The sequence below is a fragment of the Lolium rigidum genome, chromosome 5 (genome assembly GCF_022539505.1).
Source record: "Lolium rigidum isolate FL_2022 chromosome 5, APGP_CSIRO_Lrig_0.1, whole genome shotgun sequence".
NCBI classification, from domain to species: domain Eukaryota; kingdom Viridiplantae; phylum Streptophyta; class Magnoliopsida; order Poales; family Poaceae; genus Lolium; species Lolium rigidum.
Window position 1 is genome coordinate 120,858,309 of NC_061512.1, and position 23,620 is coordinate 120,881,928.

At 47.4% G+C, this 23,620-nt stretch overlaps 3 protein-coding genes across 3 annotated transcripts; 1 reads left to right on the forward strand and 2 right to left on the reverse strand.

The window, feature by feature from the left end:
• Positions 1-8,098: 8,098 nt before the first annotated feature.
• On the forward strand, positions 8,099-11,164 carry LOC124656326. The gene has a single exon (XM_047195090.1). The coding sequence runs from the start codon at positions 8,099-8,101 to the stop codon at positions 11,039-11,041; it is 2,943 nt and encodes a 980-aa protein (XP_047051046.1). The 3' UTR covers positions 11,042-11,164.
• A 471-nt stretch (positions 11,165-11,635) lies between these two features.
• LOC124654269 (phosphatidylinositol 4-phosphate 5-kinase 6-like) lies at positions 11,636-15,038 on the reverse strand. Its single transcript, XM_047193285.1, has 8 exons — positions 13,774-15,038; positions 13,491-13,658; positions 13,249-13,414; positions 13,049-13,165; positions 12,780-12,973; positions 12,465-12,560; positions 12,280-12,336; positions 11,636-11,927 (listed from the first exon to the last, which is right to left on the reverse strand). The coding sequence occupies exons 1-8, from the start codon at positions 15,036-15,038 to the stop codon at positions 11,636-11,638; spliced, it is 2,355 nt and encodes a 784-aa protein (XP_047049241.1).
• A 3,290-nt stretch (positions 15,039-18,328) lies between these two features.
• Positions 18,329-22,726, reverse strand: LOC124657773 (tRNA-uridine aminocarboxypropyltransferase 2-like). The gene is made up of 2 exons (XM_047196284.1): positions 21,849-22,726; positions 18,329-18,703 (listed from the first exon to the last, which is right to left on the reverse strand). The coding sequence occupies exon 1, from the start codon at positions 22,724-22,726 to the stop codon at positions 21,932-21,934; it is 795 nt and encodes a 264-aa protein (XP_047052240.1). The 3' UTR covers positions 18,329-18,703; positions 21,849-21,931.
• Positions 22,727-23,620: the final 894 nt, after the last annotated feature.

Consider the following 23,620-nt stretch of genomic DNA (forward strand, 5'->3'; position numbering starts at 1 on the left):
TGTGCCATTCAGAGTAATTTATCATCATATCATCAAGAAGCTTTGTTGCTGCCCCCAAAGTAATGGACATAAAAGTACCTCCAGCAGCTGAATCCAATAGGTTCCGCGAAGAAAAATTCAGTCCTGCATAAAAGGTTTGGATGATCATCCAAGTAGTTAGTCCATGGGTAGGGCAATTCTTTACCAAAGATTTCATTCTTTCCCATGCTTGGGCAACATGTTCATTATCCAATTGCTTAAAATTCATTATGCTACTTCTCAAAGATATAATTTTAGCAGGAGGATAATATCTACCAATGAAAGCATCTTTACATTTAGTCAATGAATCAATACTATTCTTAGGAAAAGATAGCAACCAATATTTAGCTCTTCCTCTTAAGGAGAAAGGAAACAATTTCAGTTTTATAATGTCTCCATCTACATCCTTATACTTTTGCATTTCACAAAGTTCAAAAAAATTATTAAGATGGGCAGCAGCATCATCCGAACTAACACCAGAAAATTGCTCTCTCATAACAAGATTTAGTAAAGCAGAGTTTAATTCCATAGAATTCTCATTGTAGTAGCGAGGTGGAGCAATAGGAGTGCATATAAAATCATTATTATTGGTGCTAGTGAAATCACACAACTTAGTGTTCTCGTGAGTATTCATTTTAACAGTAATAAAAATAAGTAAAGCAAACTAAATAAAGTAAAGTAAAGCAAGTAACTAATTTTTGTGTGTTTTTGATATAAGAAGCAAACAAAACAGAAAATAAAATAAAGTAAAGCAAGACAATAACAAAGTAAAGAGATTGGATGTGAGAGACTCCCCTTGCAGCGTGTCTTGATCTCCCCGGCAACGGCGCCAGAAAAGAGCTTGATAACGCGCGAAGCACACGTCCGTTGGGAACCCCAAGAGGAAGGTGTGATGCGTACAGCAGCAAGTTTTCCCTCAGTAAGAAACTAAGGTTATCGAACCAGTAGGAGATGAAGGCCACGTGAAGGTTGTTGGCGGAGGAGTGTAGTGCGGCGCAACACCAGGGATTCCGGCGCCAACGTGGAACCTGCACAACACAACCAAAATACTTTGCCCCAACTTAACAGTGAGGTTGTAAATCTCAGCGGCTTGCTGTAAACAAAGGATTAAACGTATGGTGTGGAGAATGATGTTTGCTTGTAGAAAACAACATAGAACATAGATTGCAGTTGATTGTATTTCAGATGTAAAAGAATGGACCGTGGTCCACAGTTCACTAGTGGTGTCTCTCCAATAAGAAATAGCATGTTGGGTGAACAAATTACAGTTGGGCAATTGACAAATAAAGATGCACATACATATCATGATGACTACTATGAGATTTAATCAGGGCATTACGACAAAGTACATAGACCGCTATCCAGCATGCATCTATGCCTAAAAAGTCCACCTTCGGGTTAGCATCCGCACCCCTTCCAGTATTAAGTTGCAAACAACAGACAATTGCATTAAGTATGGTGCGTAATGTAATAAACACAAATATCCTTAGACAAAGCATTGATGTTTTATCCCTAGTGGCAACAGCACATCCACAACCTTAGAACTTTCTGTCACTGTCCCGGATTCAATGGAGGCATGAACCCACTATCGAGCATAAATACTCCCTCTTGGAGTCACAAGTATCAACTTGGCCAGAGCCTCTACTAGCAACGCAGAGCATGCAAGAACATAAACAACATATATATGATAGATTGATAATCAACTTGACATAGTATTCAATATTCATCGGATCCCAACAAACACAACATATAGCATTACAAATAGATGATCTTGATCATGATAGGCAGCTCATAAGATCTAACATGATAGCACAATGAGGATAAGACAACAATCTAGCTACTGCTATGGACCCATACTCCAAGGATGAACTACTCACGCATCAATCCGGAGGCGGGCATGGTGATGTAGAGCCCTCCGGTGATGATTCCCCTCTCCGGCAGGGTTCCGGAGGCGATCTCCTGAATCCCCCGAGATGGGATTGGCGGCGGCAGCGTCTCTGGAACTTTTTCCGTATCGTGGCTCTCGGTAATAGGGTTTTCGCGACGGAGAGTTTAAGTAGGCGGAAGGGCAGAGTCGGGGGGCGCTCGAGGGGCCCACACCATAGGGCGGCGCGGGCCCCTCCTTGGCCGCGCCGCCTTGTGGTGTCGCCACCTCGTGGCCCCACTTCGTATCCCCTTCGGTCGTCTGGAAGCTCCGTGGGAAAATAAGACTCTGGGCGTTCATTTCGTCCAATTCCGAGAATATTTCCTGTGTAGGATTTCTGAAACTAAAAACAGCACAAAACAGGAACTAGCGCTTCGGCATCTCGTTAATAGTTTAGTGCCGGAAAATGCATATAAATGATGTAAAGTGTATATAAAACATGTGAGTATTGTCATAAAACTAGCATGGAACATAAGAAATTATAGATATGTTTGAGACGTATCAAACATCATGTCATCTTACATAGGGCAATGCTCTTTTTTACTTATCCTTTGTTTTGTAAAATAAGGCATGTAATTTTTTTCAAAGTCAAACAATGTAAACTCTGTCTAAGATTTTAGAAAAAAAGTATCAATATATATCATGCCAAATCAATGTCACTAGATACATCATGACATACATTTTCATATTATATTTATATAGTATCTTATATTTCATTAGATTTTTTATACAAACTTAGTCCAACTCTACCTTGTTTCAATTTAGGAAAAATTATATGCCATATATATTGCGGAACCGAGGTAGTAATTCTAAGCATGCGAATGGCCCACTTGATTAGGGAGTATTGGCGAGGTGTCTTGCATCATCTCAACATTAAGACATGATGTCCATATTAATGCTTATCGATAGAGAAACATAGAACTTGCACGCATTATAACTTTTCATAATTAAAGAGCTTATTTATTCCATGTAAGAAACAACCTTACTAACTATATTTTTGCTACCATATTTATGAGAAGGTGATAAAGTGAATCCATGCACCCAGTCCATTTTCCACATAATAAACAACCTTATTAAGCATTATGTACCTATGTTAAGTTTCATGCAAGAGGTAACATATTTATCGGCATGGATTTGGTGGACATGGGTCCATGTCAACTATGATGAGCGAGCATGGATCCCCCATATGTGATTTTGGTAACTGATAACAATCTATATGAACTAATGTTTGCATTGAGTTAGACTTGATAGTTTTTTCCATATGAAATGCTAGGGGGAGATTGAAATAGTCTAGAGCCCCCATGTGTGGTTTTGGCGGAAAGAAGAAGAAAACGATGAAGAAGGTCACGTGATGGCTAAGATGTTATACAAGGAGTGATCTGAAGATTGGTCATGAGAGAGCTGAGCCAATGATGAGCATTTCTTTAAGAAGAAGATTGTGTATGAGCATTTCGCATGCACCTTCAAGACATCATCATTATGATGGAAGAAGAAATTATTCAAGGTTGATCAAGTCAAAGTGAAAGTTCAAGATGAGTGACAATTCAATTAGAAGATATCATATGCTTGAAGCTTGTCGTACTTTATAAATAAATAAAATATTGTGGGGGACTTCCCTACGGTTTGATGGAAAAAAAGATTGTCGTACATTTGGTGATGTTGATATGTGAAAATATGACTAAGAAGAAGCTCTCCCGTAGTACAGTATGAGGGAGAAATCCGCAACACTTCACGAAGCAAGCACAATCAGGAAAGATTGCCCACCTTGAGAAGTTAAAGATTGTAATCATCTAACTCAAGTGGAATCATGCTCAAGGCTAAGATATGTTCTTGATAATTTTTCTCTTTTACCGGCCTCTTGTTGTTTGTAGGGAGACCGGGTGTTAGGATCGCTAGTTGTACTATAAAGAGGACCCTCAAGTGAATAACTTGATCGTATTGTTTGGAGAGAGCTCGAACCCTTACATCATTGGCATAATTTTCTCCGTTGTTATTTAGTTCGTATTCTTATGAGGTTTAGAGCTTGTTATGACAAGCTTTAGTTCATCAAAAACAAATTTCGTATGAAGAACTTGTTGCGTTTTTTATGTTGTATTCTTTATCGGTTCTTCTATGAGAGAGATTCCACGCATATAACTACTTGGTATTTTTGTTGGATACTACTTGTCTTTGACTCTTTGTATATCCACAAAATTGGTTTCATCTTACTCAGAAGAATTTTCCTGTGTGTTTTTTTTTTGCTTTTGGAGGTTTTACCAGTTTGTCTTTTGTAGTGAGGTGAAACCTTTCATCTTGTGGTTTTATCCTCTGTGGTTGAACTATAATGTTTATCTGCATGATGGTGTATAACTCGTTGTTGTGATTCCAACGAGCCCAAGATCATTGAATTCGAATTTTGAATGAGAAAATGGTAGAGTTTTTGGCTTACGTTGTCAGCAGCCTGGCCGGAGTGGTCCGGCTCAGGCAGACCACTCCGGCCCGTCAAACCGATCCGAGTTGGTTAAGTCTCAGTCCTACCAAAGATTATTTTCCTCCGTTATAGCCTGGAATTTTCCACTGAGTGGTCTAGATTTCCCGGATATTTTAGCCCCTCGCCGGACTAAATGCCCCGGAGTGGTCCGATGGGCTAGACTAGTCCGACCAGCCAGTTAAACATGATTTCTATTTTACCCCTGCATAATGGTTAGATTTCATGGCGGCCTATTTAAGGGGACTTCTTACCGAAAGGTTCCCTGAGCCTTGAGAAAACCCCCCACCATTGTTGACCTTTTGGAGCTTGCTTTATCTCTATATGATTCTTGCATCTATTTGAGATGAAATAGAAGGAGATCTAGATCCACATTTCCACCAAATCATATATCTTCTTTATGAAGGCAAACCTTTGGATCTAAATCCTGGAGTTTTTCATTATTCCCATCTTTGTTTTTCCTCTCATACTTCTCCATAGCATGTGTTGCTTTGGTGAGAATTGGGAGAGAAGGATTTGAGCACCCCACTTGTTTTTTTCCATTACATTTGGTGCATCGGTTTAAATTCTCCACGGTGATTCATGAGAGTAGAAGTTTGTAAGCTAATTATTCCAGGGTGCTTGTACCCGGAGTTTGTTCCTATTGGGTCCTTGGACCCTAGATGGCTTTGTGGCCATTGGTGGTGATTATTTGAAAGCCTCCAACTAAGTTGTGGAGATTGACATAAGATTGTGGCCTTTTGTGGCAATTAATTGGGAGTCTCCAATTAAGTTGTGGTGATTGCCCTAAATTTGTACGAATTCGTTGATCGACCTCAAAGGTCCCATAGTGAATCGAGAATTTCCCTTTTGGTGGGGGAGGGGGGCTCGAGGAGAATTCGGTGAGCCATTGTGGCGTTTGGAGAGCCTTGTGCTTCCACATCGCTCTAACAGAGAGTAGCATCCGCAAAGATGTGCACTTGGGAAACATCATCTTTGTGTGCCTCGTTATCTCTCTACCCGAGCTCATTTGCTATACACTTACTTTGCAATGGCTTTCGTGCTTGAAGTTATATATTTTTCTATCACATTGTTGCATATGTTGGTTAGTAAATTGTTGGTGCACATAGTTGAGTCATTTTGCTTGAGAAATTAAACGCTAGCTATTTCGCATTTGTTCAAGCCAACTATCTAGTCCTGCTCCAGGCGATATGTGTATCCTTTCACATGATGAATAGTAAAAAAGAAAAAAAACAATGGCATGAATATTGCGTGTAGAAAATGTACGCAGACATACATATCAAGTTTGGAAGTAAAATACAAAAGTATCTATTTGTGTGAGAAAGGCAAATAGTATAACAATAATATAAGGGAAAATTTGCTACAAGACAATGTTATTTTCTGGCATTTACTGAAACACACTGCTCGATTATGTCTTTGCCAAGTACCATTATAATTTTGGGGCGCATTTGTCAGAACACACCACCTAACTAAAAATGGAAAGTTTTGCTCTTTTGCCTAGGATGACTGGTTTTGAAGCCAAAGTGCAAAATTTTACATTTTTATTCAGGTGGTGTTTTTACGCAAATATGCCACATAATTGTAACGGTAACGGGCAAAGACACAATCGGGCGGTGTGTTTCAGCAAATGCCCAAAAATAACGGTGTTCTATGGTAAATTTTCCCTATGACGAGATTTTCAAAATGCAAAAAAGAATAAGTTATATTTTTATTTTTTACTGGGCCACATACGATCATACGGAGTTATTTATGCTCCACCATTTTTTTTTGCAGGGCCACATACGATCATAAAGAGTTATTTATGCTCCACAAAGTATCTTTTTGTTGAAACGGGAAAAAAAGCCTTTGCCTTATATTAATATAGGAGAAGCAAACATGGGGATGACAAGAGCCATAAAAGAAAAAGAGAGGCAGGGAAAGAAAACCCGCTCGGAAAGGAACAAAACAAAACACGGTCATCCTAAAAGCTCCGCCAGGTTCTTAGCGCCGGCAAGAACCCAATCCTTTCCTTTTTCCCTGATCTTCTGCATGACAATCGAGGGCAAGGAAGATTTGTTGTTGAAGACTCTCTCGTTCATCTCTTACCAAATCTCCCAGCTGATAAGCATGATTGCAGTTCGTAACCCTTTGGGAGAGGAGGTGGGTGTTTTGGCGATAGCATGCCAATAGTCTATCACTTTAGATCTTCCCGCACCGAGGCAACGGATAAGGTCCAGGCAATCTAGCCAGGAAGCCGCGACATTCCAAATTCTCTTAGAGAAGCGGCATTCGAAGAGCAAGTGTCGAGCCGTTACAGGAGAGCATCTGCATAGCTGACAAGTAGGTTGATGTGGCCATCCTTGTTTGGCAAGACGGTCAGCAGTTCAGAGGCGGTTTTGTACCGCAAGCCATGCGAAGAAACGACATTTTGATGGGGCCCAAGTCTTCCAAACGATGTTACCAAAGCAAGGCAAAGCAGACAAGAACTGGGCTTTGTAGGCAGAGCTGGCCGTATAGCACGCATTGCGAGTCGGTGTCCAAACTATGGAGTTTTTTGTGCCTGGAGATAGTTGGACAGCCGAAAGAAGATCCCAAAGACGAACGTACTGCACTATATGCTCGACGGTGAAAGCCTCAACCGAAATGTCAGCCACCCAGTTAAATCCTTCAAGGACGTCTCGGACAGTCCGATTTTTCCTCTTAGACGCCACATATATTAGAGGGGCCAGGTCTTTAGGTGGGGTGCCATTTAGCCATGAAGAAGACCAGAAGGAGGCTTTTCGCCATCGCCGATTGTGACTGTAGTAGCAGCATTGAAGAGGTCCAAATCCGAGGCATCAATTGGTGTTTCTGAACCCACCCACGACTTTTCTGGAGCAGTCCATTCGTACCAAAGCCAACGGAGCCTCAGGGCACACCAATATGTGTGTATCTTAATTATTGTTGAAACTTTGAAATACGATTTTTGAGACTACTTAAAATATGTGTGTATCCAAAGACGCCTCTTTGCTCTTTAGCCTTTGGTATTCGTCTTTCTCTTGTAGGTTACAAATGAATTCATCTTTTTACCAAAATTTGCAAGTACATAGATACTTTTAAAATATATACTAGGAAGATTATTTTTATAAATAGTTTGATACTTCAAACCCCATTGTTAAGAAAACAAAATTGAGAGAGCACGCTCGGGTGCACAAAATCCATGTCCCAAGGTTAGTGTAGCTATGCAGGATTTGATCATAGTATACTATCTTGGGAAGTACCTAGGAATGTTCCAGCTAATGCGTGGACGAAGCCAGAAGATTTTATAAATAGATCCGCTGTGACGACATGGATCAAAATTGGCAGCTGCGAAATTCCTATCCTTGGATCTCGAAATTGCCGAGGTTTTCCTCACTGCCCCAAGGCCACAGGAGTCAACAAGGTGAATGACCATGGCACTCCAGCAGCGTCGCCGTACTCACCGTCCTCCCACCCCGGCCGTGTCGTCGTGGCAAAACTTGTTAACCGCGTCCTATTGGCAAGACTTCTCCAGGAGACTTCCAACACGATCCCGACGCGGCAATCCAAGAAGGTTCCAACACGCCGGCGGCGAGAGCCATCGCTCTCGGCTCTCGATAAAGCCACCGCCCCTCCCCTCCTCCCATCGACACTGGTCGTCGAGCTCCTTATCGTGCCTAGAGTGTCTGCCAACAAACCCCAAACGGCGCATGATGGCGACAATCGTTGTTGGTGTTGACCGCGGGCAGGTAGCTCCGGCGCCGGCCATTCCGGCACCACCGGGCGTCAACGCCCCGCTCTCTCCGGCGCCGTCCGTTTCGCCACCACAGGGCGTGGCCGTCGCCAGTGCCGCTGCCGCCGGCCCGCTCGCTCTAGTGCCGGCCACTCCGCCACCACCGAGCATCGCCGTCGCCAGTGCTGCCTCCCCGATCGCTCCGCCAAGACTGAGCTTCGCTGTCGCCAGTGCCGCCGCCCCGCTCGCTCCGGCGCCGGCCGCTCCACCATCGGGCGTCGCCGTCGATAGGTCCACGGCGGAGGCGGAGTTCCTCTGGGAGCTGCGCAAGTACGTGCTGCTCCTGGCCACGCTCGCCGCCTCCGTCACCTACTCCGCGGGGCTGGGCCCGCCAGGCGGGTTCTGGCCCGACAACGTGGACGGCATCGTGCTCCACGCCGGCGGCCCGGTGCTCCACGCCGGCGACCCAGTGCTCCCGTTCACCTACCCTCGCCGCTACAAGGCCTTCTTCTACTGCAACGCGACCGCCTTCGTCGCCTCCCTCGTCATCGTCAACCTCCTGCTCGTCCGCTCCCTCTGCCACCACCGCCGCTGGCTACGCGCGCTCCAGGCCGCCATGCTGCTCGACCAGCTCGGCCTCATGGGCGCCTACGCCGCGGGGAGCTGCCGGGACGAGGCCATGTCTGCGTACGTCTTCGTACTTGTCGCCTTGGTCGCCACCTACGTCTTCGCCCACGTCATCGTCTTCGCGCTGTTTGCCCCGAGCGCAAGCGGCGGCCCTGGCAACATTGGCACGCCGGACGACAGCGTGGACCGCGCGCGCAAGTATCTGCTCATCTTCGCAACGCTGGCAGCGACCATCGCGTACCAGGCTGGTCTGAGCACGCCGGGCGGGTTCTGGCCGGGAAGCCAGGCCGACGACCACCTCGCCGGCGACATCTTGCTCAGTCTCCACCACCCGTCGCGTTTCATGGTCTTCTTCTACTTCAACACGACCGCATTCGTCGCGTCATTGGTCGTCGTCATGCTGCTCATGAGCAGGACCGTGACGCGGCACGGGATCCGGTCGTACGCGCTCTGGGTGTGCACGGCCGGGGCCATGGTCGGGCTCATGGGCGCCTTCGCCGCCGGGAGCTGCCGGAGCATCAAGACCTCTGTCTACGTCGTCGCGTTGGTGGCCGCCGTTCTCTTCTACATCCTCCTCCAGGCACTCGTCTTCTTCTGCGCGCCTGTGAAGAATTTGATCCACGATGTGCAAGCAGCACTTGAAGGGTACCTCAAATTTGAGAGATTGGAGCAGCAACATCAGCAAAGCAGAGCATCCGGCGATTGGGGCGCCTACCAGATTATCAGGAAGTCACGGATGTACCTTCTCCTGCTCGGCATTCTTGCTGCGAGCGTCACATACCAAGCCGGACTGAACCCGCCGGGTGGTTTCTGGCAGGGTGATGGCGCCGACGGTCACCACCACTACCACGCCGGCGACCCGATCCTCCACATCACGTATCCCCGGCGATACCTGGCATTCTTCTACTGCAACGCCACGGCCTTCATTGCGTCGCTGGTCATCCTCATCCTACTCCTGAGCAACACACTCAGCACTCAGGGGATCAAGTACTGCGCGTTGCAGATCGCCATGATCCTGGACCTTTTTGGCCTCATCGGCGCCTACGCCGCCGGGAGCTGCCGGCAGGTGTCCAAATCCGTGTACGTCTCGCTGATCGTCCTTCCGGTGTTCCTCTACGTCGGCATCCATGTTGCAGTGTTCATGTTAGAAGTGTTCCCGTCTTGGGCGGCATGGCGCCAAGAGTGGAAGGAGAAGATGGAACAATCCGCGCCCGGCTGGCTCAAGGAGGTGTTCGAGCACGCCGATGAGGAGGAAGAGGAGCGCACGCTGGAGAAGAGGCGCAAGCTTCTGCTGCTCCTTGCGATTCTCGCGGCGAGCCTCACCTACCAAGCCGGCATGAGCCCGCCGGGCGGCTTCTGGCAAGAGAGCAAGCCCGGCCACCATGTCGCTGGCGACCCGGTGCTCAACGACAACTACCAGCGCCGATACCTGGTCTTCTTCTACTGCAACGCGACGGCCTTCGTCGCGTCCCTCGCCGTCATCATGCTACTGGTGAACCGGAAGATCTCGACGACAGGGCTACGGTGCCACGCGCTGCGGGTTTGCGTGATCCTCGACCTCGTCGGGCTCTTGGGCGCCTTCGCCGCCGGTAGCAGCCGGAGGGTGTCCACCTCGATGTACGTCCTCGTTCTCACATTCGCAGTTCTGCTCTGCGTGTTGCTCCAGGTCGCGCTAGTCCTATCGGACACGGCGCGCAGTCTCGCGGACAGCTTCATGTCAAAGATCGGCGCCGTTCAAGACGACGCCAGAGACAACGGGCTTCCGGCCACGGCAGCCGGAGCCCGATCGCCGCGCGATCTTTGGGACGAGAAGCTGCCCAAGTACCTATTGCTGCTCGCCGCGCTCGCGGCAGCCGTCACGTACCAGGCCGCGATGAGCCCGCCCGGCGGCCTCTGGGGCGACGGCCTGACAGAACACGTCGCCGGCGACCCGATTCTAGCAAGCACCTACTCGCGCCGGTACAAGGCCTTCTTCTACTGCAACGCGACGTCCTTCATGGCGTCCCTGGTAGTCATGGTCCTCCTCCTGATCGAGAGGGTGAGCAACACCCAGCCGGCGCTGTTGGCGCTGCACGCCGCCATGATACTGGACCTGTTTGGCCTCATGGGCGCGTACGCTGCCGGGAGCTGCAGGAGGGTGAGAACGTCCGCGTACATCTTGGCGCTTGTCGTCGGGGTCTCGGCGTACATTGCCGTGCTGGTCGTGGTGTCCATCGGCGTCGCGCGGTGGCTGAGAAATGCCATGGACAAGGTGGCGGAGCAAGTGGCGCGGTGCTTCTCGGTGCATGATCTCTAGGCTACCTGGTACCATGGATCCCAGATTTGGTGGATGGAGTACTTTGTTAGGACTTGTGTATTCTCTGTAGCTTCTGAACTTCTGTGTTCTCTGTAATTTCTGAACTTCGGTTGGGATCCCAAATGCAGTTTCTGAACTGCTGTTGCTATGCCAAATGCAGTTTCTGAACATCTTATGGATCCCAAATGCAGTTTATGTTGCCATCATGCCATAGTTTTTATGACTAATTTAGGTAAATGGATAGCTAAATTGATTTCTATGCACAAAGCATAGCTCATTGGAAGGAGAAGAAAATAAGTAACGGTTACATAAAAAATCTCTGTTACTACATCCTTTTCATACCAATTGGCATGAGTCATCCTACCGCTAATAATTACAGAAGTAAAGAAGATTTGGAAAATGTACAGAATCTATAGACACATACCAGTAGAAGAAATCGCTGCGATATTTGCATGCTGTCGTCTACAACAGAAAGAATCAATGGTGTTATCTACGAAAGAATACTGGATGGTGGGCAAAGAACAATCACCAGCCAACTGTTAAGGTCTGTTCTGTTGAGTCAATTTTGTGTTCCCCCTTTTGTTAATGGAGTAACTACTGTACATCCTCTGCGAAAGCCCTGAAAATGAAGTCCCGGAACCGCTTGCAGTACTGCTTCGGGTCGACCGCCGATATGGAGTTGGGATCATACTGCATGGATTTGTAGGCATGCTCGAGCTTCTTGCTGATATCATAGTCCTGCAGGATGTCAATGATCCCGAAGAACAAGATCACATCCTGGAATTCGCCTGTGGGCTCACCAATGAGCTGGGATTCACTTTCAGGATTTCTCACTATGTTCTCCACCCTCGAGTGCATGCAAATCCCTAGTTTATCTGGTGCTTTTCTGCACAAATCATAAGTAATGTTTCCCTCAGAGGTTAATATTTGTCAATATCAAGATGAATGCAATGCATGGTTGGTGGTATGATTTGAGCAGGCCTAAACTGAAGAAAGAACAACTGTATGTAAGGCATCTTGTGATACTTCATAGCTTCTTTAGTGGAATCATGTCTGATTGTATTGCATTGATACTAACAAAACGGAGCGATCTGTGCTAGGTTGCTCTCCAGGAAATGCATTTTAGACTTTTAGTACAATCTCTTATCCAAATTAGTTGTCTCATGTCAATAAACCTAGATAAATTTAGGAAACAGGAGTAGCGAATCACAGTAAGCACAAATGCATAGTGTAAATACCTTTTCTGTTCATCGTCGTCGGTGGCAGTAGTAGGTGTCCCATTGTCAGCATTGCTGCTGTCTGTAACCAGAAAAAAAGACTCAGGCTCGTCGCTTCAAATGTGTCTATGAATAGTTCTACAACTGCAAATATTTGTAAGTAGCGTTTTCTCGAAAATATTAGTAAAAGGCATTCATGGGGCAACATATCTTTGCATCGATCTTTGAAGTGAACGCCCACCAAAAGACTGTAATCCATGATCCTCTCCTGCTCCAGCAACTCGCAATCTCTGTCCACTTGTCTGGTAAGAAATATAAATCATGAGCATAATGGATGCTTGGGTCTCTTCAAATACAGTTGTGATTCTACTGATATGTTTTAGACCTCCCATGGGACAGCTTTAAATTCACACATTAAAATATGCTTTTACAAATATTTATAATGCATGCAAGTACCAGCGTAAGCTAGTAGGCAGATGAGAGGAAACCATAATATGCAATTCGGCAGATGGAAGACGTACTTGCAGAAGTCCTGGAACCAGGATCCTCCTAACCGAAAAATGAAATTGAGATCAAGATCCTTGAGCGTGGTGGTCTCGTCGATTTGATCAAGCGGTTTGTCTGTCATCCGACCAAGCGAAGATCCTTTCAAGTCGAAGCGCCGATGGATTGAGTAGTGAGAGCAGAAGAGATTCCCCATTATAACAAACCGGACCTGAATTACATAAGCAACAAAAGCTCAGCCGTCATCTTTGATCCCAATATATTGAATTTCTAATAGCATCCTAACCTTTTTCTGAATAGCCCCTGTGATCTTAACACAGTGCAGACCGAAGAACTTAGTTATAAGAGTATTTTCATGAGCACGGACATGTTTATAATAGGGTTGAAGCATCCTAAGAAGCACCTGTGATAATCAAAACCAGAACACGTATCAGACTTAAACTTCCATCCATCTGTAGGTTAGCTAAGGAGAAGAAAGGAACCTACCTTAACTTCTGCCTTCTTCATTGTTTTGATCATGTACTTGTCATCATTTGTGAGGTAAAAGAAACTCCCACTTTTACCGGGTGATGATAGTTCCAGAAGTGCATCATCACCGCATATCGAGATCATGTAATCTGCAGGGTCGACGTCGAAGAGCTTGCGCAATGTCCTGGATCGAACCGTAGAAGAACAAATTAGCGCCATTCAGGAGATTCAAAGAAGCAAGTGAGATTCAAAATGCAGACCTGAAAACCAATGGGCAGTAGTCCTTCCACCGGAAATCACACGATTGGTGAGGCGGCGTATGCTTCGATCCTTCCGGCGGAAATCTTGTCCACACCTTCTCTTTAGGATCAAATGCTGATGATTTGAGATCCAATGAGGTAGGTGCTGACTGCCTTCCCACAGCATGCCTATGCACCAAGAGAAAATCAATGGTAGTCAAAATACTATAATCAACAACAAGGAAATTTTTGATGGCAATGGAAGCAGTGCCAATGGTAGCTAAGAAGAAGAGAAGGAAGAGACCTGATGCCCAGCTGCAAGTTGAGCATGAGCTCGTAGTTCCTGTGCCCCTTGGATATGGTCTCCCCCTGCTTCTTCCCCGGCTTCGCGCGGATGCAGGAGAGCGTCCGCGACCATGCCCTGTCTGCCCGAGTACTAGCATCCTCGCCGCCCTCATCCCCCACAGCGAGACTGTCCAGGTCCGACACGCTGCTCCTCCGGCGCACGCTCGGCACCCTCCCTTGGTCGGCACTGACCTCCGGCGGCCGCCACACGGGCTTCTGGATCACGGCCTCCACCCCGGGCCACGTGAGTATCTTCTGCCACGGCAGCAGCGATACCGTTTTCCCCTCGCAGACCTCGAGATCCTCGAGCAGCTTGGTGATGGCGTCGCGGGGCTCCCGGGGCACGGGCATGGCCGGGCCGCCGGACGGCGGGTAGTAGACGCCCTTGGCGTGCGTGACACCAGACTCCTGGCACCAGGTGCCGATGTACATGCCGCCGTCGGCCCAGCGGAACGTGCCCTGGCCCTTGGGCTTGCCGTCCTCCCAGGAGCCGTCGTAGCGGTCGCTGTCCGCCCATATGACGGTCCCGCAGCCGTGCATCTCGCCGGCCTTCCAGGTGCCGATGTACTCGTGGCCCTGGCGCCAGATGTAGCGGCCGTGGCCGTCCTGCAGGCCGTCGCGCCAGTGGCCGTCGTAGACGTCGCCGTTGGCGTAGGCCTGCGTGCCGCGGCCGTGCCGGAGGTTGTTGGCCCAGAGCCCCGCGAAGGTGTCCCCGAACTCGCCAATGTAGGTGCCCTGGCCGTGCATGTAGCCGCCGGCGAGGTCGCCCTCGTAGGTGGCGCCCGAGGGCCAGGAGAACTTGCCCCGGCCGGCCGCGCGGCCGCGGGCCCAGGCGCCCTCGTACATGCTGCCGTCCGTCCAGAGGAACTTGCCCTGGCCGTGCGGGAGGTCCCCGCGCAGGTCGCCCTGGTAGAACTCCCCGCTGGGCAGCAGCTGCTCCGAGTGGCTGGGCTCCCCGAGCTCGGCGTCATCCTCCTCGGCGGCGTTGGCCTCCTCCGCGTCGGCGGCTGCTGGGCCGTCCGTGTCGTCGGCGCAGTAGATGGCGCTGGAGGAGGCGACGGAGATGGTGCCGGTGGCGGGGTCGACGAGGCCGTCGACGCCGGCGACGGCGGCCGGGAATGCGGCGGCGCCGCGGCGGATGGTGGTGAGCTTGCGGATGCTCGCCTCCCAGAGCCTTCCGGCCGGGGCCGGGATCTGGTTCATCTTCTTCCCCGTCGACGCCATGGCGTTTGCTTGATTGCTAGCTGAGGTGAGGTGTCAACGCGCGGCGCGACCGAGGTCGGTCGATCAGGAGGAGGGAGGTGGAGCGAGGGCGTGCATGGCGATGATGGCCTCGGATTTTTGCATGGCGTTGCGAGTTTTGGGTTGGGAGGGAGGTGGGGCGGAGGCTGGGAGGAGTTGTCGGGGGGCATGGTGCCGAGGTGAGCTCGGGGGCGCGACATTTGGAGGGACGCAGTCTGCTCTGCTCTGTGTTTGCTGCCCCTCAAACAATAGGGGAGCAGCGCGACACGAGCGGGTAGAAAAATGGTTCCTTCGCGCGCTTCTTGGGAACCTCGTCCTGTCGTGCCTGCTGCCGCAGTTTTCCCTACGGCCAGTTTTCTGATGAGACTTGCTAGTTCTTATCTAGCTTGAGCTGAGAGTCCAGTCGAGCGCCCAAACAGTCCCCTAAAACGATTTAAGGGGACGCTAAATAAAAAACATTTTTAGCTGCATCCTTTAAAGCTGATTTTTGTTCGGCGCATTCCGATATGGTGTTCGGCACGCCGAGGCCGTCCCCGTCCCACATGGGACGCACCGGAAATGCCGAACGCACCGAAAAGCGAGACGGGGAAGTGGCGGGGCTGACCCGTTAGCGGCACATATTGGCGCGCAGCGACGATGCAGTTCCCGCAGAGGCGCAGCGAAGCATCTCGTCGCACCTAGCTCTGCGTGCCAGCATTAATGAGCGCCATCATCCCCCGCCTCCCTCTGGCCTATTAAAAAGGGTCACCTCTCATCGTCCCTCTCACACACAAACCCTAGCGCCTCTCTCCTCAACCCTAGCCGCCACCATCTCAAGAGTCGACGTCATGGCTGGTAGAGGCGGAGGCCGAGCTCGCGGTCGTGGTCGTGGCCGCGGCCGCGGCAGAGCTGCATGCTCGTCGTCGCCTGCGATGCCGTCATCGTCGGACATGCAGGACGAGGAGGGGACCGTGCTGTTCGAGTTCATTATCGTCCTCAAGAGCGATCGACACGGCATCCAGAGGCTGCCGAACACCTTCGCCGACTTCGTCGCCGACGACGAGCACACGGGCTCGCTGCATCTGCGGGAGGATGGCTGCCGCTGCTGCTGATGGATCGTCGACGTGATCTACGACGCGCGCGACAAGATGTACCTCCACATCGGCTGGGAGAAGTTCGCGCGCTACCACCGCCTCGAAGGCGGCTTCGTGCTCGTGTTCTCCTACTTTGTCGACAGGGACATAAGCGTCAAGATGTTCGACGAGACGCGTTGCCGCCAGAACTACCACGGCGACAGCGCCAAGGAGGACGACAACTGAAGAGTGTTGTTTCTTCGCAGCGAATATATGCACGAAGATTTCTGGATGTTCTTCCTCGGAAGAACCAACAGGGGCACCCTCACCAGCTAGATTTTCCAGTTTGGGTCGTTGGGTGTAGGGATGTAAATGGTACGGATAATTTCCGCTCCGAATCCGCATCCGTATCCGTTTTTGAGGATATGGTATGCATTTTTAGAAATCCGCCGGATATGGATTCGGATGCGGATAGTGATCAAGCGGATATCCGACGGATACGGTAGAGGATATGGTATTGATACTATCCGACGGATACGGATTATCCGCCATTTTTTGCGGATTATCCGAGGTCCACAAAGAGGATAATCCGAAAAAACTAGCCCAACTCTAAATATTTAGATAATATATTTAGTTCATCGGCCAAACTATGTATTCTATTAGCACGCAATTTGCTTTGTTGTACGAACAAGTGTGTACATTTAGCTATAGTCTATAATTACAAACATATTTTACATAAAAAAACATACTTCTATTTTTTTATATGTATATTTTCTTAATAATCCGCATCCGATCCGAGTCCGGTCCGAATCCGCTCCATATCCGTAATCCGATATAATCCGCATCCGAATCCGCATCCGACCATTATCCGCTCCGATCCGAATCCGTTACAAAAAAATGGTAAAGGATATGGTAAGGGAAATATCCGATCTGATCCGATCCGTTTACATCCCTAACTGGGTGTGCCCTCGAGTGTTCTTTCTTGGCAGCGAACACAAGAAACCTTCAATGCCTGGCCCAGTTAGGTTTAGTTTTTTTACAATGTGTCAACCATGGTTCAAACTATGTATTAATTTGTGGAAAACCATGTTCCAAACTATATCTTCATGTAAACCACGTTCCAAATTATGTATTAGTTTATGGAATATTTATTCTCTTTATTGAAATAAAAATGAAAAAACAAAAAAAAAGTATTTTAATGTTTGGGAGCGGCGTTTGGGAGACACGGAGCGACGTCTCCCAAACGCGGCACGAACGAAACACGTCCACCAAACGCTCATCCGGTGCCGTTTGAGGGACGGTTTGGGGGACTCGACTGGAGATGCTCTAAGCTTGTGCTTATTGAGATCCTACACCGTTTGATTGATTGTGATTGATGCATATGAATTGTAAGTTGGGTTGGAACTATTTTTTTTTAATTGTAAGTGAAGTTACAACTGAATTTTTTTTAGTTACCAGTGGAGATGCAACTAAAAAAAATTTCTCAGACCTTTAAATTTGCTTCGTGAATCATGCTATCATCAGTTGCATAAATTGCAACTGAGATTAAATGATATCGAGAATGAAGTTAGTTCTCATTCAACTAGTTACACCCTTTTCTAATTCTCTCCCAAACTGCTAACGCGCAAACAGCTGATTTTTTTTCAGTAAGAACAGAACATCTCAGACATCCAATTTGCTCTGGTTCGATGCTTCAGCCTGACAGCAAGCTTGAAGGCTAATTCGACTCATTCAAACTTGTACCAAGCTCCAGCTGAGTCAACGCTACTTGTTCAAGCTTGATTATGTTTTTTTAAGCTTGGTTAGTTGACAGCAGTATCCTACCCAATTCCAAGAGGATGCAAAATAAGCAAAAAAAAGTGCAAGTAGCTGTAGGCTGCAGCATCAACGTCTGCTCTGGTCTTGGGGACATCGACTGTCGACTCCGTCGATTTCTTCCGTGGAAAAGGCATCGTTTGTTTTTCCCAAGACCAGCTCGTTTGACCTGCGTCTGGGGCTTCGATCTGTCCAAGACGCAAGTCAAGTAACAGGTGCTGTGCAACTTGTGCATACTACCAGGAGCTATAGGACTGAAATAGTACTACCGGGCAAGATTATAAGATATCTATATCCAGATTCCTGTTTTCCCTAGGCTCCTGTGAATCTGATGAGCAGAAGCTCATGTTAAAGTACATGGACAAAATAACATGCCTAACTGAGATCCAATGTAATTTCATTCAAACATCATTACCAGCATGCGGGTTGCGATAAAACCAATAGGTTTTCTGTGTAATCTTCTAGTAAGTGCAAACAAATCCAACCTCTTACCAGTATCCACCACTCTAACAGCCTAACAGAATGACCAGGAGTATATATAATGTTTACTGACCCTGAGATTGCAGTGGTACATAAATCATACAGCAGTCTAACAGAAGATTAAGGATGGAAGTCACGCTCTAATAACGAAACATTTGCTGGTATTCAGGCTAATGACTGCACATAGCAAACACATGTTCCCTAGCAAAAGAGTCTTCGAATTTTTCACCTTTGCGGACTTCGACTCGAGAGTTTCATCTCACAAGCTGCTGATTTCTCTATAATCATCTCGCTTCAGATCTACCAAACAAACCAAGATGTATATTGTTACTGATCAAAATCTCGAAATATACTCATAAATCATGTGAAATAGTATCATTTATTTACAACTAATCAGTTGCACAATGTCGAACACCTCTAAATGGGAGTCCCTGATGATGATGACCTCGTCCCCGACAGAACAAGCTGCCAAAGTACCAAGTTGATGCCAAACAAGCGGTTGATCCTTCGATGCTCCCCGGTTTACTGGTGATCTCTATTCTAGACCTTAAGAATTTCCCAAGTGCCTTTGTGGTGGATTCCTTTTCATGGTGGACACTTCGAGTATCTCTAGTAGACGCCCTAAAAGGGCAAATCCTATAAAATGTTGCAGTTTTAGAGGAGAGGCACAAAAAAAAAAAAACAGCACAGGCAGATGCCACCACTGCCGCTCCTTTCAGTCTGGCGCCCCGCCATCGTATCCTCCAAGTCTGAGGCCTAAGAGGAACTCCTGCCGCATCCACGCCCGAGCAGGACCTGCCCACACAGATCCCCCACCGGCCTGAGTCCCTGCCGAAGCCGCCTTGTCTACTTCCATTGACGGGGACGCGGATAGTTAGCCACTTGGCGCAGTCAGGTGGACTCTTAAGACGACGTAATTTTTTCTAGGGTTTAAGGGTTTAGTCGCTTGTGGACTTTTGTGAAAAATTGCCGATGCGATCGTTTTGCAAATTTTCTCTATTTCCCAGTGTGCCTGCGATATGCAGTCCGAGTTTAGGTTGTGTGTTGAAGGTAAGATGTGTCTATTAGAAGATCCAAACTTTACAATCAGGGAGAAGAACAAAGCCGATGAAGAACGCAAGAGGAGAGGAGAGAAGATGGAACTAGCACAGGAGGCAAACAAGAAGATGCAGGAAGAAGCGAAGTAGATTCGAGAAGAAAATATCCAAACGGGGCTGAATTTGGCAGATATCTCATGAACACAAGATGAAGGCAGATGCAGCCAAGTTTTTTTTTATTGAATGCAGCCAAGTTGAAGCTGAAGAAGATAAAAAAAATTATGGAAATGTGTCTACGTTATGCATTGGCTACTATTGTAATCCTAGTCGCTGTTGTACCCGCAGTTTTAGGATTATCTAGATGCATGTAGTTGTCTGAACATTTAAGCAAGTTTAAAACATTTCGAGTTTATTTCAGATATCAAATGGAGCTTGCATGATCAAAGAATTGAGAAATGCAGAAAACCAGCCTCTGACTTTGCACCAGGCTGCAGGGTATGTAAAAGTGTGCAAAACTATTAAGACGAGCCTCTAGATCAGTTTTAGAGGCCCAAAACTTGGGGCATCTGGTAGAGATGCTCTAAGACATCATCCTTCTAGTCTTGTCTATCTTCATGGTGTTGATCTATACCTCTACAAGCTAGATTCCCTGGGCTTTTTAAAATTGGAAATGATCAGGTTGTTTCTGTAGCTGTGATGGCTGACAGGAGATGACAGTTGATCTTCAGAAGATAGATGAGTGCGGGACTGCAAGGGAAGATGAGAGTCTTGTAAAATTTGTTGATGGAGGTGCTGATGTGAGGGATGTCGATGGATGAAGCTGGAGAAGGAGCATGTCCTGATATTCATGCAGCTCTGCTTGATGTCCCGGTTGAGCAAATGAGTGCAGCTGGTCTACTTTTGAACTTATGGAAGACAAGAAATAGTGCTTGTTTTCAAAAAACTTATACTCCCTCTGTCACTAAAAAAGCTGCTCAACTTTGTCTAGATATGAATGTATACAGACATTTTAGTTATAGAATATAGATACATCCGAATCTAGAAAAAGTTGAGCAGCTTTTTTTGGAACGGAGGGATTACTTAATAACCCTACTGATGTTATTTACTCTCTTTGTTGATTGCTGGATATTTGGAAAATCCTTCACAAAGAAAGAGCTCGCGGAGCACTGCAGCTGGTGCCTGATCATCTCCGCGATGTGGCAAGTGAAGTTTATGGACGTTGACATGGCTGGGCCCTTTGTACAAAAAGGATCAGCGGCAGTTGATTCCTAGAACCAGGGGTTTCAAATACGCTAACGATGAGAGAGCTTGTTCTGTTATCACTTAAGCAAACTACTAGAGATTATTTTTGCTTTCCTCTGCAAAATGGTTTAAGTTCTGTAGCTTTCTGGTGGTTTGGATGGACAAGTAGTTTGGTTCTTAATAGCTAGAAAATGCATTATGTTGAGGAGATGCGCTGACTTGTAATAATTTATAGTTCTTAAGACTACTCCCTGTTACAGACTCCAATTCATTCAATAAAATTTGGGACCATGTGCCCTCGTTGATAAAAAAGTAAATGCATTCATGATGTTTACTCATTTAGATGGTAAGGTCAACAAGTATATGTTTTCTGAGATCAAGATGGCACTGCATTGAGCGAACATTAGTGCCTAGCACACTTTCTAAATTGATGAACAGGTTAGACATTGTGGTCAGGGCAGGTCACATTTAGGTACCATGTATTGCTCGGAGCAAAACCCTAATTGTCATGCTTAGATACCATGATTTTCTCTGAGACGTTTAGCTTGGTTTTGTTACTGTCGAATTTAGTATTAGCCAAATTGGCAATTAACTGTTCTTTAGGTATTCTCCTCCTTCATATTTACCTTTTCTATTTTTGCTAATAAATGATGAACTACAAAAAGATTTTTTTTTCCGTGTCACAGCCGATTACTCCTTATCCATCTTTGAAATAGGTAGAAAGGTCGTCGATCAGTGATTTACTCAGAAAAAATCCCAATATTGATAGTACCATAAGATATAATCTTAGACTCTTAGTCTTAGCCAGTTTGATATTGTGATTACTCAGTGGCGATATTTTTCCGGGGATAGTACCATGAGAATTCAAATGGCTCACCTGATATTTTTCTATACAATTTTTATGGGGAAACTTTTCAAGTAAATTCCTGGTTTAGAAAGAACATGCAAAAGGATCACGCCCAATAGCATACACATCTTAGCGCATCATTACTTCAGAACCTTACAGTGCCCAACATGTATGGTCTTGCAGAAAAACTATGTGCCAAAACCATCAGAATCAATTAGTAAACTCAATTTTTCATACATATAGCCATTGTTCAAAACAACCAGCATTATAAGCTAAGTGAAGAAGTACCATCTCTGTGCTAGAAAAGATGAGCGCAAACCTTGTTGCGAAGGCCTCACAGGTATGTAATCCCACACGGCGCAAATCCATCAGTGAGCCAAACCCAAATCCGCAGAAGTTCAGTCACACCAACCCGGCATTCTTCTTCATCTCCTGTTCCCTCTTGATATCCTTTTTCTTCCTCATCTTTGGTCTCGGTTTGATGTTCCGGTGCTGCAAATGCTCGGCCTGGAAGGCGACCATCGCCCTGAGCACCCTCACCATCGTCTCCTCGATCTCCGCGCCTCTTCCCTCCGGCTCCAGCAGGCGCAGCGCCCTTGCGGCCGCCTCCATTGTGCTCATGCACCCCTTATGCGGCTCCTTCTTGACCACGAGCTCCGACTCGAACATGCTGTCCCCGTCGACGCCGCTGTCGACGGGCAGGGAGACGGGGACGACGAAGGAGGACAGGAACGGGAGGCTGGCGGCGTGCATCTCCTTGGCCTGCTGCCAGGTGCCATCGAGGAGGAGGAGGGTGGGATTGGCGCGCGCGGAGGGAGGGGTGGACCGGCACCAGGAGGCGAGGTCGGAGGCGGCGGGCGAGGGGAATAGGAGGAGGACGGGGTTTGGGGAGGGAGTACTGGGAAGGAGCGGGGTGGAGGAGGGGCGGAGGCGGCGGCCGGGGAGGAGGTGGAGGTTGGCGAGGCAGCGGGCGAGGAGGGGGAGGGTGGAGAGCGGGTTGCGGCGGAGGGCGTGGGGGTGGTGGAGGACGACGACGGTGGCGGATGTGTGGAGCGGGGACGGCGGCAGGTGCGGGCAGAGGCAGACGCGGGACGGGCGGCCGCAGCCGGCGTGGCAGACGGCGCGGCCAGTTAGGGTCTGCTCGTCGCCGGCGTCCTCGTCGGAGACGGAGGAGGAGAGTGGCAAGTCCAAATCCATCTTGTGATTTTTGTCCATGGTTACTCGCTGAAGACAGGGTATAGCAGGGGCCGTGGCCCATTCATCCTAGTTTGGCCCATCAAAATATGAAAATTGGTACTTGAGGAGCGTGCGATTTTGGACGAATGAATCGGAAATCGTTAAAAAATTGAAAATTTTGCAATGGTCTAGACGGTTCAGATTGCCTTGCTCTTTTATTTTTTGTAAAAAAGAACTTGACGTAAAATTTTAATATGTATGGCTCGACAAAGAATTCCTCAAATTTTAAATCAGCTAAAAAAAGTGTAACCATTGCAAGTGGACGAGTTACACCTTTCTCCAAACCACATTTGCTTTTTAATCGAGTGACTGAGATTTAAGAAAATCTCACGAGGAGCTGAAAGTTTAAGAATTTTATTTTCCCAAATTAGATATCACTATTGTAATTATCTATGAACTAACAAACTAAATAAACACGAAGGATTACTTTGGAAATGTTTAAAATTAAAAGTGCAAGAAAGAAAATATGCAAGAAAGCAAATGCTCTTTTGAGAGAAAGCTCAATTATGTATGCAACAAGAGGACTAGCTTAGGTGTGTACTTATGTGTGACAAATTTCCCGAGGGCGGCATAGACTTCATGACATAAATATTTTTTAAATAGTATGGTGAGCATCTTATCAAGTTTTAGTCTTTTTAGACGGAACGTAACATAGGTGTATCCACAGGCATAAGCAAACACACCCCTAATGATTGATCCCTAACCCATATATATGAGACAACTAGAGCTTCATTAAGACATAATTAAAATGTCCAACCATTGCTTTAAGTTATAAGGTCCCATATCATATAAACCCCTGCAATGAAACACTGAAGATTTGGGACAAGCTTGGTTTCTATCATCACCTGCTATCCA